The following is a 13,902-nucleotide window of genomic DNA, read 5'->3' as shown; positions in this document are numbered from 1 at the left end:
ATAGTTGAGCCAGTTTACTCTTTTATCTATATATACAAAAGAAAGTCGTGTTAGTTACACTATTTATAACTCAAGATCAGTCGAACGTATTTAACTGAAAATTGATGGGGAGGTAGGTTAGAACTAGGAAACAGACATATGAACTTAATTTTTATCTTGTATGCATTTTTTTATTCCTCGCGGACGGAGTCGCGGGCGACAGCTAGTATATATATATATATATATATATATAAGCCTTAGACAATTTAACAAGTCTTACCACAAAGGTGGTAATTTCCATAGATATTTCTGTTAATCTACTTCTGTTAAACTGAATTTAAATCTATTATTCTGAATTTAAATCTATTTCCTTCAATGTTCAGTCAATGTTTCCATATAGTAGTTATACTAAAACTTGTATCGCCTTCCTTTAGAAGAGTTATTACGAAAGTACTCTAGGTTATTCCCTTGGTCTCTAAAAACCAGACGGAGGTAAGAAATAAAACAAAATAAGGTTTCAAAATTTGAAGAAGAAATGAGGCAACACTGACAACAGTATAATTTATTCAGTGTTGCCATTATGTCTGCTATGTGATATCCGTATATGCTGATGTAAGTTAATACGAGATTTGAATCTCTTGCGACATTGCGGGCAGTTGACTGAAGCACTCTCTGGTGGATGTACGTACTTCGTATGTTGATGTAAACAAAGACGACTCTTGAATTGTTTACCACATTTCGCACAAATATGTACTTGACCACCTGCAAATAAATACAATCTTAGCGCAGAATTATAAAAAGTAACATAGAATATGCTCTTGAGGTGGCCACGCGCGGCAGGCCGGGGGGCCTGCTGCGCCGAATGTGGCGGATGCCCTCTCTCCTGTGTTCCGAGGGAGGGCATCATAGGGTGGTGGGAGGGGGTGTTAAAAACAGCCCCTCCCTACACGTGTCGAGCCCCTACCAAGGGCTCCCCTAGCCGGGTCGTGGATAAACTAACGTAGATGCCACGGCCCGGTCAGGCGAAGGAGAAAAAAAAACATAGAATATGCTCGTATATATCAACTACCTCCCCGTCAAAGTGCCATCAAAATTGTTCCAGCCGTTCCCAGATTTAGAAAATTTTTTTTTTTTAATAAGCAAACAGAAATACACCATGATTTTATTTTTTCGACTTTACATAGATACACTCCAACTTTACTATTATGTATAGATAACAATATTATAAAACTAGCTTTTACCCGCGTCTCCGTCCGCGCGGAATAAAAAATAGAAAACGGGGTAAAAATTATCCTATGTCCGTTTCCTGGTTCTAAGCTATCTGCCCACCAATTTTCAGTCAAATCGATTCAGCCGTTCTTGAGTTATAAATAGTGTAACTAACACGACTTTCTTTTATATATATAGATTTGAATACAACTTGATGAAATTTGTCACAGATTTAGAACATAGTCCGGAAGAATACATAGACTATTTATTAAGTTGTTTTTTTATATCAGCGTGGTCGTAGTCGCGGGCGACAGCTAGTTTATAATATTAGTAAGATTAATTTAACATTAGACACAGTGTGAATTTAGGTATTCAGCTGACAGATGCTGAATATGTATAGAAGGTTAATTTACCTACACTATATTTATTAAATTAGGTTAATAGTATTAGAGCATCGATGGCTCAGGGGTTACGCAATTGATTTGCAATCTGCATGTCCTGGGTTCGAATCCCGTCATGTACCAATGTGTTTTTCATTTACATATGTACATTTATCCGATGTTCTTACTGTGAAGGAAAACATTGTGATGCTGCACATATCTGAGAAGAAATTCAATGATATGTGTGAAGTCACTACACTTGACTGTGGTTGACTATGACATAGTCATCTCTAACTTAGGGTTGACTCTGAGACACTCAATGGGTACCTACAGTGATGATGAATAGCACTAACCTTTAGGATGAACATTCCTCTTATGATTTGATAAATATTTATATGATCTAAACTTCTGTCCACATAATTCACATTCCACGGAATCTTCAATAGATTCATGTACCAATCTAACATGTTCCCTTAATGTTAAACGTGATTTGAAATTCTTATTGCACTTCGCACAAGTCAATACCATATCTGGATTACTATGGGCATTAATTAAATGATCTTTTAATGTATATTTGGCCATTTCTAACACACATATGGGACATGTGACCATATCATATATATTTGTATCCAAACTACTTTCCACTTCTCTCATTATTTGTTGGAATGTACGCCTTTTAGCTTTTTTAGCTGGCGGTTGACATTCTTGACGATGGATTATAAGAACTTTTCTTTCCTGGAATTAATGAAATTATTAAAAATAAAAAACTTGAGAGGTGTGTTGGGACACCCGGATGGAACGAAGTTCCTTTCAATTAATTAGTGAAGGAACCAATGTTTATTCTATGAATAAAAAACTTAAGTCTTCACAAGAAGTACATTTTATTTCTATGAATTTTCGTTATATATTGTCACGTCGTTGCCATGGTGATATAGCAAAAAGTGTCGTGACAACTTTTCGTAAGAATTTTTTCCGTCTAGCCCCCTTTCACAACGCGCGATAAGGAACTTCGTTCCAATAGTAAATCTTTCATATAACCAGAGGAAAAATTTCTATTTCTCTGCGTCTCTCCTCTGCCTGTTAAAGGTAGGTAATGCATATGCAATGCGGATCCCCAACACTAAGGCCCATCATACACAAAGCAACATTAATCTTCGAAACGGCGAGTTTAATTACTAAGCGACGTACGGAATTAATGTCGTCAACGACGTTGACATTTCTGTCTTTAGTTGGCAAAGGCAATCGCTCACAACCAATGTTGTGACAAAACGATTCTAGCAAAGCAACTATACAATCAATGGGTCCTATGTATAAAGGCCAAAGTAACAAATTGGTAATTTATACATATAAAAAATCTATATATATAAAAGAAAGTCGTGTTAGTTACACTATTTATAACTCAAGAACGGCTGAATCGATTTGACTGAAAATTGGTGGGCAGGTAGCTTAGAACCAGGAAAAGGACATAGGATATTTTTTATTCCGCGCGGACGGAGTCGCGGGTAAAAGCTAGTTTTTTTATATTAAAAGGTACGTTTAGTTAACATGCACTAAACACAAATACACATTTACATGTGTAAATGTGCATTTTTTGTTGAAGTAGAACAGCCTATACGGCATCTTTCCTATATGGTTGAAACTTACACATTGACCCTTATTCGTAGGAGCCATTGTAATATTAGGTTTGAAGATTTACGTTACCTTGTGTACGAAGGACCTTATTAATCACAGGTTGAACAAATTAGACTAGACACTATCAAGTACCTGGAATGTAGTATCACAAATGCGACATTTAAGTTGCAATCTTCAATAACTGTGCGCATTAATCATATGGTCAGCTAACAAATTGCTGTCAACATCCTCAAAGCAGTGTAAACACATCATGAGACCGGTCTTTGGGTTGACGGCAGCCTCGGTTGAGTCAAACTCAATGGGATCATGATTGGTTTGTACACATTGTGCTAGTTCTAGTAGTGCCCTGGAATTTATAAAAGCAAATAGATAACTTAGGCACAAGCTTCTTGATTTATTTATTTACTAGCTGTCACCAGCGACTCCGTCTGCATGGAATTAAAAAAAAATTAAGTAGCTTATGTGTTCTGTAGTGTATGTAAACAGAGTGTCATTTGTCTCGAGCGTATACGTCACAAGTGCAAGCCGGTACACCTGTACTAAAGGTATTACCTACCGAGGTAGGGAGCCGGTCGGGCTCAGTCGGTTGGACCGGTAGCATGTGGTGGTACGTAGGCGAGCCAAATATAATGGACGAATACTACATGTTCTTCCAGACTATGTACTACATCTTTGCTAAATTTTATCAAGATTTGTTGAGAAATTCCAGATACCTTTAAACAAACATCCATCCATGCAACCCATCTTCCATCCATCCATCTAAACATTCTCATTTATAATATTAGTAACATTAGGGTGTAAGGTTACGTAGATACACCAGACTAAGAGTATATAACTTAAATAAACACCACAATTATCATCACCTTTCATTTGTATGCAGTCTATGTGAACTTCTACTCAATTACAACTAAGTAAATATATCTCCTTAAAGATAATATTTAGAAGTTGTATAGCCTGCACTATAGGAATATTTTCCGATAATTTGATTTTTTTTTTAAATTAATTCCGATGACTTGAGATGTAAAATGAGCTAATGATGTTAGAGACCGACAAAAGCTGTTGTCATTTTATATTATTTTTAATTGTCCATGGCTCAGAAGTGTCGGTGGCTCAGGGGTTAAGCACTTGATTTGCAATCTGTAGGTCCTGGGTTCGAATCCCGCCATGTACCAATGTGTATTTCAATTTTCGATTTACATATGGACATTTATCCGACGTTCGCACTTCGAATTCCACCCATCATGTTGTCTCCCGAAATGACTAAATATTTGGCCGTACCAAATGGAGGTCTATAATCTCTGCCTACCCCTCTGGGTTACAACAAAAACTGGTTACAGTAAAAATTCTGAACTTGAAAAGATTTGAACTAGCGCATACCATCTTTCCATCACATCACCAGGTGGGAAAGTCATCAAGGATTGATTTATTCGTGAAAAATGTGTGTACTAACATTGTATTATATTCTTCATCGTCATCCTCCTCATTGGTAGTTTCCGCCTTAAACGAAACTTCCAAATTATAACTACTGCCTTCCAACGGATCTTCTTCGGGTTCACTCTTTATGTTATCCATGGCCTGAGCCGACGTATCATTTTGTATTGCTCTCTCCAATGAATCCGTATCGGAATCCATCGTTCCTTATTATAATAATCAATCATACATATTAACTTATCAATTAAATAGTTCAAAGAACTTATAAATAATTTTAACAGCAAAACAAATAACAATTTTTGACAATTCAATCCATTGACAATAGATTATTTATAGAGCGAAACAGATATGCAATGGAAATGTCCATAGACAATTTAGGTTAAAGTTACCAGTTAAATACTCTTATGCTCCAAAATCAGGAGAATACGACGAGATAACGAAATTCAATTAAACATGTGTTTGATATATAGGTAAAAATACAAAAATAACTCATTTCACTTCGCAAGGCCGATGTATCAAGCTGAACACCGACGACGTATGACGAGTGTTCCGGAGACGTAACTTTGGTCTTCTTTCCCTTCCCACCCTTTTCTTAACATGAGGAAAAGATGGGGAGAGACAGTGATTTGATGGAAGGAACATATAAGGTGAAATACGCCCTATCTGTGCATCTCCTCCGTAGATTAAAGGTAAGGCAATGCGTCTGTACTTTCAAATGTCTATGGGCAGCGGCGAATTCAGGTAGCCGCTTGTTCGTTTACCACCGTGTTTTATATGCACATACGCAACAAAATAATGTTTCACATTGAAACGCACTTAATAAAAAACCAAATTCTTAACTAAACAATTTATATTTATCACTTCTTTCGAATGCTTTATCTATTACATCGCATACCTTAATGAAATCTTGTTTTTCGCAATAATTGTACTTTTTAGCTAGCGGTGTCCATTTTGAAGTAAATCGATTATCAGAAAAAAAAGGTTCCTCTGTTTGGATATCTAATGGTTCTTTCGGAAGAGGTAAAACTAGCCTGGAAAGGATAAATACAATTCCATTTTAACATTCAAACATGTGCAGATTATTTTATCTATTTATTAAAATATAAAAGGTTAGTCTATCTACTAAGTTACTACTAACGTTAAGATAACTACTGAGTTATCCTATCGAAACATAACTACTAAGTTATCCGAGATCATATACGATATACCAGTGTATGTAAACATTTTGACTGTGGGATCTCGAAATTTCATAAGCTTTAATTAGGGTAAACTATATACAGAGCTGGGCATTAACTCGTTAATCCGTTAATCGTTAATTAACGAAGTTAACATTTTGCTTAACGGATTAACTTTTAAGTTAACTTCAAAAAGTGTTAACGCTTTTGTTAACTTCCGTTAAACTCAACTTCCGTTAATAAAAGTCCGTTAATCGTTAAATAAGAAACTTGGAGACGTGCTGTCATTTTGTTTAAATTACGCGCCACGTCACGCTCGTAAGTTCAATTATAATGAGCGACTGTCAGCGACTCGAATGGTGAACGAACGAGTTGATAATTGATATATGTGAAGTTTTCGTGCAAGTGTGATGCATCAGAGCGTCCGGGAAAGACGTGAAAAACAGGAAAAAATCAAAAGAAGGTTCGAAATAGTATATTTCATTACGAGTATATAAAGGCAAGAGTATGTGATAGCCCAGATTCCGAACGCTCTTCGTCCCTGCAATACACTCCAATCCATTTTTGAGCAACTGTATTAAAACATTTTTTTACCCGTGCTTTTTCTTTAGCTTTTCCAAACTCGTGCGTTCTCTTTCCCAACTGTCAAAATAATGTCCATTAAAAAGAAAAAATCAATCACGAAGTTTTTTCTAAAAAAAAAATCATTGAAGTTTTTATGATTCATGCAAATATTGCTAAAAACAAGCTCCTAATTTGTTACAATATCAGATTTAATGATTTTATTCAATGAATAACGTTAGGTTTCATTTAGTTCATCTCATTAAATTTAATTTTCATTTCATATCAATAAAAATCATCTACTGAAAACTTGGCTGTTTGGGCATAGTTCCCTTTGCCTACCCAGAATGGGTGAAGAAAACAAAAAAATCTCTGTATTCTTTTACGGTTGGCGCCATTTTTCAAACATTTTAGTTAGTTGAGTTTATTGTGTTTTTATAATTCTAGTAAATTGCTTTATTTTTTCGCAACTGTATTAAAAATAGTTGTTCAGTGCATGTGCGGAACTGTCATTAGAACTTGTTTCAACAACAACAACCCTCACCTTCGGCTGCGCGTCGGCTCGGGTAGACATTTGTCGGAACTCTTTGCAATGACAGGCTTTCCGAACTCGTAATGAAATATACTATAATGCATTCAAACGTATCTCTAATACTAATGTATTATAGAATATATAGCCAAATTATTATTTTAAACAAGTGTCGCCACAAAAGTGTGGAATTAGTATGTAAAATTTTGGTATGGTTAACTGTTAACGATTAACTTTAACTTGCGTTAAATTTTCGAGAATTTAACGTTTTAACGATTAACGAAGTTAATTTTTTAATTAACGAATTAACGATTAACGAAGTTAACTTTTCGATTAACTGTGCCCACCTGTGACTATATAGAATATTGATAATATAGTTCACATAGTGTACAATATAGCTTAAGATAATTTATTTAGTCTATATGTTTACAATTAAGATTTATCTTAAAGGTAGTGTAAATTTAAATGTATTGATTTCAATTACCTAGTAGCGTGTAAGAACATCCTATGTGGAGATACATCTTGTCTATCACTGTACGTATAGTCGCCTAAGATTGTGTGACCTATAGCTGAACAGTGCACCCTTAACTGGTGACGACGACCTGCAAAACTTAAGTAAATCAAATTACGAGAAGATTGTGTGACCTATAGCTCAACAGGGCACTCTTAAATGGTGACGACCTGCAAAATTTAAGTAAATCAAATTACGAGAATGATAGCATATGTAATGTAGAAATAATTGTACATAAGTTTTTTTTAAGGCAATAAATATTTTTCCTTCTGCTCTTTCTAAAATAACATTATGTGTGTCACACAAAATGAAAAGCATGAACATATATGTATAACTAACCAGTTAAAGGCTTCAAGAGCACTACAGTAACAGGATTGTCTTCGTAATGTCCTGACTCAAGTACAAGTAAGCGAGTCTCAGCCGATCTTGGAGGACCGCATGAAGCTGTTGTTGTTTCAGTTAATGCAAGCATCTTGTGACCATTATCTGGTGATGTCCGATCAGAACCTGTTCAAAGGGAACCTGATAGAACAGTATCGTACTACATAATCTTATGAAATAGCATATTTATAAGGCATTACGAGATTAAATAAATAAGCTTACCAACTGGATACTTTATATCACAAATTTCGAAACTTAAATGTCCTCTAACAATCGCTAGGTAGTACTTGTGTGTTAGTCTCTTCTCGAAAAGTCTACCAGCGGTGGCAGCTGCATTTTTATTCAAAGCCAAGCAGAGAACGCCGCTAGTGGAGTAGTCCAGTCGCTGAACAAAATGCAGTGGATGTGCCGAATTCGAGCGATGAGAATCTCGTTCTGCTATGTGACAAACGACTGTATTCTAAAATTGGAAAAGTCTAGATTATTATAAAGATTTACAAATAAATAAAAGATCTCGATTTTTCAAATCAAGTACTTAAAATAAAAAGGGCAAATATTATCAATTAGTGGTGGCAACACCAAATTTCAATGTCAATGTAAAATGTTGATGGTAAACATAACCTTACATCTTAAATTAATATTTGCATAAAGTAAAAGTAGATGAAAGATATATCTATAACTGATAAATAATTGCAATACCTTTTCATTTTCATCATCAGAATTTATGTACATGTCATACGGCTTGTTTACAATTAGGAAATTTTCATTTTTATACAAATTTACCACGGCCATAATGACGGAGTTACATAAACCGTGTAAGCATTAAAGTTCTTGGTTTTTGAGTCAAGTACGTAATGATTTTTTCGCAAATAGTATAAAATTTTGATTAACTTCGTACGAGAAAAGTACTATTTACCTTTTATAATTGAACGTATGTTCACAAACCACAAACTAGCTTAAAAACAACGTTACTGTAAGAATAAATCGAATTTAGTGAAAGAAAACTTATTTCCTATTTATTATTGCAAGTTTTCCAAAAAAAGATGTTGTTTGAGTTTATTAATATTGTCTTGTTTCATAAAATTGCTTTGTACTAAGAGGAAATGTACAGTAGAAGTTGTGACAAGGACAATTGTTCAAGTTTCTGAACACAAACCTTTTAATCAAAACAAAACTACAATTTGACAGTTGGCAATGACATATTATACTACCAAATTTGAACAATCAATATCCAAATGTCTTTGCATATAACGTTGTGAATTTTAAAATTATTAACTTAATAGTCGCATGAAAAGTTACAATAGATATATTGGAGTACAAAAATTAAGATAAATTCAAGAAAATGAGACGTTCAAGAAAACACAGAATAAAAGAGGAGCGTCCTGAGACTTCCGCATCTATTCCCGATATACAAGATCGTGATTTAACGTATTACATTCACGATAGAGTGGAATTAATGCATCAAGTATTTTCGGTGCTTAAAGCTAAAGAATTGAAAGCCATGGCGCCGAATTGTGTTCAGCATATATCATTAAATGATCTACAAGAGTTATGCACGGAGGAGGTAAGGATGTCAATATAGAGTACGTTTCGTTATATTTTAAAAAGTGGTAAAGTCCGCAGCAGCATATTGTTGCATTGCCTGTCCAACCGGTCCAATACTAGTTGGAATTACCAGTCTTAATGTGGGTTCCAGAGGTCAATTGTAGTCCTCTTCGCATTACCACCCTTTTTAATGGGAAGGTTAAGTGAATTCGCCGAGAAAAGCGATGTATGGGAAGGGAAAATATCTTTTTTTTGTATCCTCTGTTGTGTGTTTTTACTACTTGAAGATGGGTAAAGGTAGTGATCACTTTACTCTTTAGATTTATTAGGAAGTTGATTACTTCTATGCCATTTGTCTTTACACTTGCTACTTGTATACAATTTTGTTTCTGTTTTAGCTTCTTGGCATCAGTTCGAAGCGTCTCTGTGCCATATTAGACGGAGCTGATCCACCGAGTGATACAGAAACATCCAGCGCTTCATCTCTGGAAAGATTTGAGACAATATCACTTGATAGCATATCTTCAGATGAAGAAATATTGAGTCAGGGGAGTGGAAAGAAGAAAAAAGTAATTTTTATTATTATTTGCCAAAATTTAACAAAAATGTACCAATGTGTTTTTCGATTTACATATCTACATGTATCCGAGGTTCGTACAATGAAGGAATACATTGTGGTGCAACTTGCACATATATGTGAATTCCCAGGAGAAAATGATGGTGACGCGGCTCCCCACCCGTCATGTTGTGTATGTGTTCTTCCAGACTATGTTCTAAATCTGTGACAAATTTCATCAAGATCCGTTGAGCCGTTCCGGAGATACCTTCTAATATCCATCCATCCATCGATCTAAACATTCGTATTTATAATATTAGTAAGTTATAGTATGAGAGCAAGCGATCGCCTGAATTTACTAAAAAAGCAGAATAACAGCTACCTATAAAATCTAGATATAAAGAATATTCTAGATGCTTATTACTCACTATTTTAACAATATCAGGTGATTGTTCCTTTGCATTTTGTACTAAAAAAATCTATGAATCCTTATCCTTGTGTATTTACAGCACAAGCACTGCCGTCACAAATCCAAGACGAAAAACAAACGTAAATCGTCATCAGAGGCATCTGATAATGCGGAGAAGAGCAAGGCATCTCGTGCTGGACTCACCGTACTGGAATTGTTGGAGCTGCAAGCTCGAGCGAGAGCAATACGAGCACAACTACAGCAGGAGCAGACAATCGGTATGTCTCACTTCAATCTGACAACCTTTATACTTCATCAGCTCACTATATGTCCCCATTGAGGGGCTCGGAGCCTACCTCAAGTGACTATGTCATAGTCAACCACAGCCAAGTGCGAGTTGACTTCACACATATCATTAAATTTCTCCTCAGATATGTGCAGCATCACAATGTTTTCTTTCACAGTAAGAACGTCGGATAAATGTACATATGTAAATTGAAAAACACAAGTACCTGGCGTAATTTGAACCCAGGACATGCAGATTGCAAATCAAGTGCTTAACCCCTAAGTCACCGACGCTCTCCATCTAATATATAAAATTCTCGTGTCACAGTTTTCGTTCCCATACTCCTCCGAAACGGCTTGACCGATTCTCATGAAATTTTGTGAGCATATTCAGTAGGTCTGAGAATCGGCCAACATCTATTTTTCATACCCCCCCCCCCCATTTTTTAACTGCGCGCGGACGGAGTCGCGGGCGACAGCTAGTATCTATATATATAAAAGAAAGTTGTGTTAGTTACACTATTTATAACTTGAGAACGGCTGAATCGATTTGACCGAAAATTGCTGGGCAGGTAGCTTAGAACCAGGAAAAGGATATAGGATAATTTTTACCCCGTTTTCTGTTTTTTTATTCCGCGCGGACGGAGTCGCGGGTAAAAGCTAGTATACTATAAAGTAATATTCTAATTGTTTCCATTGAATAAGTGAAATTACTGAGCTCATGAATCTGAACAAAATTCACGCCTGTAACCCAGAGGGGTAGTCAAAGACCACGGACTTCCATTTGGCCTGGCTCCGAAACACATCTCGCTTCTTCTACATTCATACATCATTCATCTTCAACAGATGTGACAGAGAACAAAGCACCAGAGAAGCATCTAGTGTCTGATGATGAAGTGGAGATCAAGGAGGAACCCACCGAGGTTGTGGAGATCAGCAGCGATGAAGAGAAGCCAAAAATAGAAGAGTTGCAGAAAGGTTAACATTGTTAAAATATTCCTTTTTGTCTCTGGCCTTGATAATAATTTGTAATGATCATAAAAAACAAAAAGACAGATCTTTGAAAAAAAAACAATTTACTAAAAACTTCTTTAATAATCTTAAAAAGCTTGATCTTATCTTGGTGATATTTGTTAAGTCTGTCTACCCTATTAATATAAAGACAAAATTCTATTTTAAAGAATTAATATGTTTTTTTTCCAGAAATAACACAACCATCTAAAAACCTTACTACGATTAGTAAGGTATCGAATAAAGAAACACACACAATCACGAAAAAGATAAACGATTTAATAATAACAGTACCACAAACGAAACACACGAGAAAAATAAAATTAAATCGCAGTACAACAGTTGCAAATAAAGTTAATACAAATCAAATGAATAATCAAACAACTGTCAAAGAAAAACAACAAGAATCAAAGACAATTGATAACACTAATAAGAATATAGAAAAAATACAAAATACACCTCAAAATGTAGCCCAAAAAGTAACAAAAGATAGACAAAAGAAAAAATCAAAAAGGAAAGGAAAAAACAAAACCAAAGAAGGGAGCGATCATGATGAAATAACATTACAATTGTCAGATACCGAAAAAATGGATTTATTAGAAAACTTGGACAGAAAGAATTATGATAGTGTATCAAGTTCTAGCACAGAAGATTCCGAAACCAGCTCAGATAGCAGCGGAGAAGAAAAAGAAAAGTCCATAGAGGAAAGAACACAAAACACAGAAGAAATCTCGAAAAATAAAACACCTGAAATAGTATTGAAAAATGATGAACAAATTGATAAATATGATGAAGGAAAATCATCAACAAATAAAGGTCAAGATTCTCAAAGTGGGATTAAATCAATTACTGAAGAAATGAAACCGAATGAAGAAAAAATTGGTGAAGACGAGAGTATAATACAAAACCAGAATGATAACATTCCTGCTCATACTATATGTACAGAAAATACAAGTAATTATACAATAACTGAAGTCGTAAAGTCTTTAGATGAGAAAAATAAACAAGACGATGACGATAAACTTGAAATAATTGAAAATACTATAAAAGAAGCTGGAGAAAATATAGAAAATGCTAAGATAAATACAGAAAAATCTGACGGGGAAATATCTGATCGTGAAAGTTCTGAAGTCGAAGCATCCGACGTAAGACCCGAAGTGGTTTGCATATCCGATGAAGAGGTAAAAAATAAAAAGGACCATAAAAAGAAAAAGAACAAAAAGAAAGAAAAGAAGTCGAAGAAAGATAAGAAAACGAAAAATCAGGATTTTCGTAATGGCGCCGATGAAAATTTCTTTAGAGAATCCGAAACAAATAATACAGTTAATTCAGTAAATGCAATTCCAGAGACAATCATTCTACCAGAAAGTTATGTGGATGATGATGTTTATGAAATTCTAGAACTTTCTGATGAGTCTTCTTGTAATGGAGAAGATGGTACTTCAGTATTATCCAAGGAACCAACGGCTGAAGAAATAGAAGCACTCTCAGCTAAAATAGACGAAATAGAGAGAGAAAATGTTGTAACTGACGAAGAAATAAGGGAACATGAAAGAATACAAGCTGCTAAGGAAGTCGCAGAAGCAGAAGGAATATCTTGGAAAGATCGATACTTGGATAGCAAGAAAGTTAAAAACGTATTAACAACAGCAAACATACTAAACGCCATGCGAAAGAAGAATAAAGAACTTAAAAGAAAATTAGAAGACTCTAAAAAGGAGATTGTGAAAGTAGTCGAAGAAGTTCCAGAAGAGATGGAAACGGCAAAGAATTTAGAAGAAGGTTCTATCGAACAATATAATACTCTAGAAGCTTCCACAAAATACGTAGATCCGGTCAAAGAAAATGAAGATCTGCCAAATGAAAGCAAAGTGACTAAGGAAATGAAGAAAGATGCGAAGCAATTGCTTAAAATGTATAAAAAGTTGCTCAAATACAACGACATGACGCGACAGAAAGATCCCAATAAAAAGAAAAAGAAAAAGCAAAAGAAGAGCAAGGAAGAAAAGAACAAAATGGAAGAAATTCAAACGTAAATAAGTTCTTGTGAATAATTAGTTTCAATAAATTTTATTCGAATCTTATGTTTCATACTTTATTTTCCTATTTTGTAGAAGAATTGATTAATACGTACGCCATAACTGTAGAATATAAATAAAATAAATACAAGATATTATTATTTTAAAGACTCCATGACAATAAAATAATAGACAAATCAGAATCCAAAGAGTATACAAAAAATATTTTGTTTTCGGCGTATCCTTAGTTGGCAATAATACTCCCATTAAATTAAAAATATCTTTTTAAC

The 13,902-nt window shown here is 34.8% G+C and overlaps 3 protein-coding genes across 4 annotated transcripts; 1 reads left to right on the top strand and 2 right to left on the bottom strand.

The window, feature by feature from the left end:
* Positions 1 to 501: 501 nt before the first annotated feature.
* Positions 502 to 4,942, bottom strand: LOC106710871. 2 transcript variants are annotated; one of them, XR_006756553.1, is made up of 4 exons: positions 4,651 to 4,942; positions 3,333 to 3,546; positions 1,922 to 2,303; positions 502 to 741 (listed from the first exon to the last, which is right to left on the bottom strand). XR_006756553.1 is itself a non-coding variant. In XM_045685381.1 (2 exons), the coding sequence occupies exons 1-2, from the start codon at positions 4,830 to 4,832 to the stop codon at positions 3,375 to 3,377; spliced, it is 354 nt and encodes a 117-aa protein (XP_045541337.1). In that variant the 5' UTR covers positions 4,833 to 4,942; the 3' UTR covers positions 3,332 to 3,374. The 2 variants fall into 2 exon arrangements, 1 of the variants encoding a protein (XP_045541337.1); XM_045685381.1 differs by lacking the exons at positions 502 to 741; positions 1,922 to 2,303 and having other exon boundaries at positions 3,332 to 3,546.
* Positions 4,943 to 5,466: 524 nt separating this feature from the next.
* Positions 5,467 to 8,616, bottom strand: LOC106710872 (RNA pseudouridylate synthase domain-containing protein 1-like). The gene is made up of 5 exons (XM_045685242.1): positions 8,488 to 8,616; positions 8,011 to 8,248; positions 7,747 to 7,914; positions 7,381 to 7,498; positions 5,467 to 5,662 (listed from the first exon to the last, which is right to left on the bottom strand). Exons 1-5 carry the CDS (start codon positions 8,578 to 8,580, stop codon positions 5,467 to 5,469), a joined length of 813 nt encoding a protein of 270 aa, XP_045541198.1. The 5' UTR covers positions 8,581 to 8,616.
* Positions 8,617 to 8,962: 346 nt separating this feature from the next.
* On the top strand, positions 8,963 to 13,630 carry LOC106710862 (restin homolog). Its single transcript, XM_045685241.1, has 5 exons — positions 8,963 to 9,352; positions 9,732 to 9,902; positions 10,399 to 10,576; positions 11,430 to 11,561; positions 11,787 to 13,630. Exons 1-5 carry the CDS (start codon positions 9,131 to 9,133, stop codon positions 13,628 to 13,630), a joined length of 2,547 nt encoding a protein of 848 aa, XP_045541197.1. The 5' UTR covers positions 8,963 to 9,130.
* Positions 13,631 to 13,902: the final 272 nt, after the last annotated feature.

Source organism: Papilio machaon, chromosome 29 (genome assembly GCF_912999745.1).
Source record: "Papilio machaon chromosome 29, ilPapMach1.1, whole genome shotgun sequence".
Lineage (NCBI taxonomy): Eukaryota > Metazoa > Arthropoda > Insecta > Lepidoptera > Papilionidae > Papilio > Papilio machaon.
This window is presented reverse-complemented; position numbering and strand designations above follow the sequence as displayed.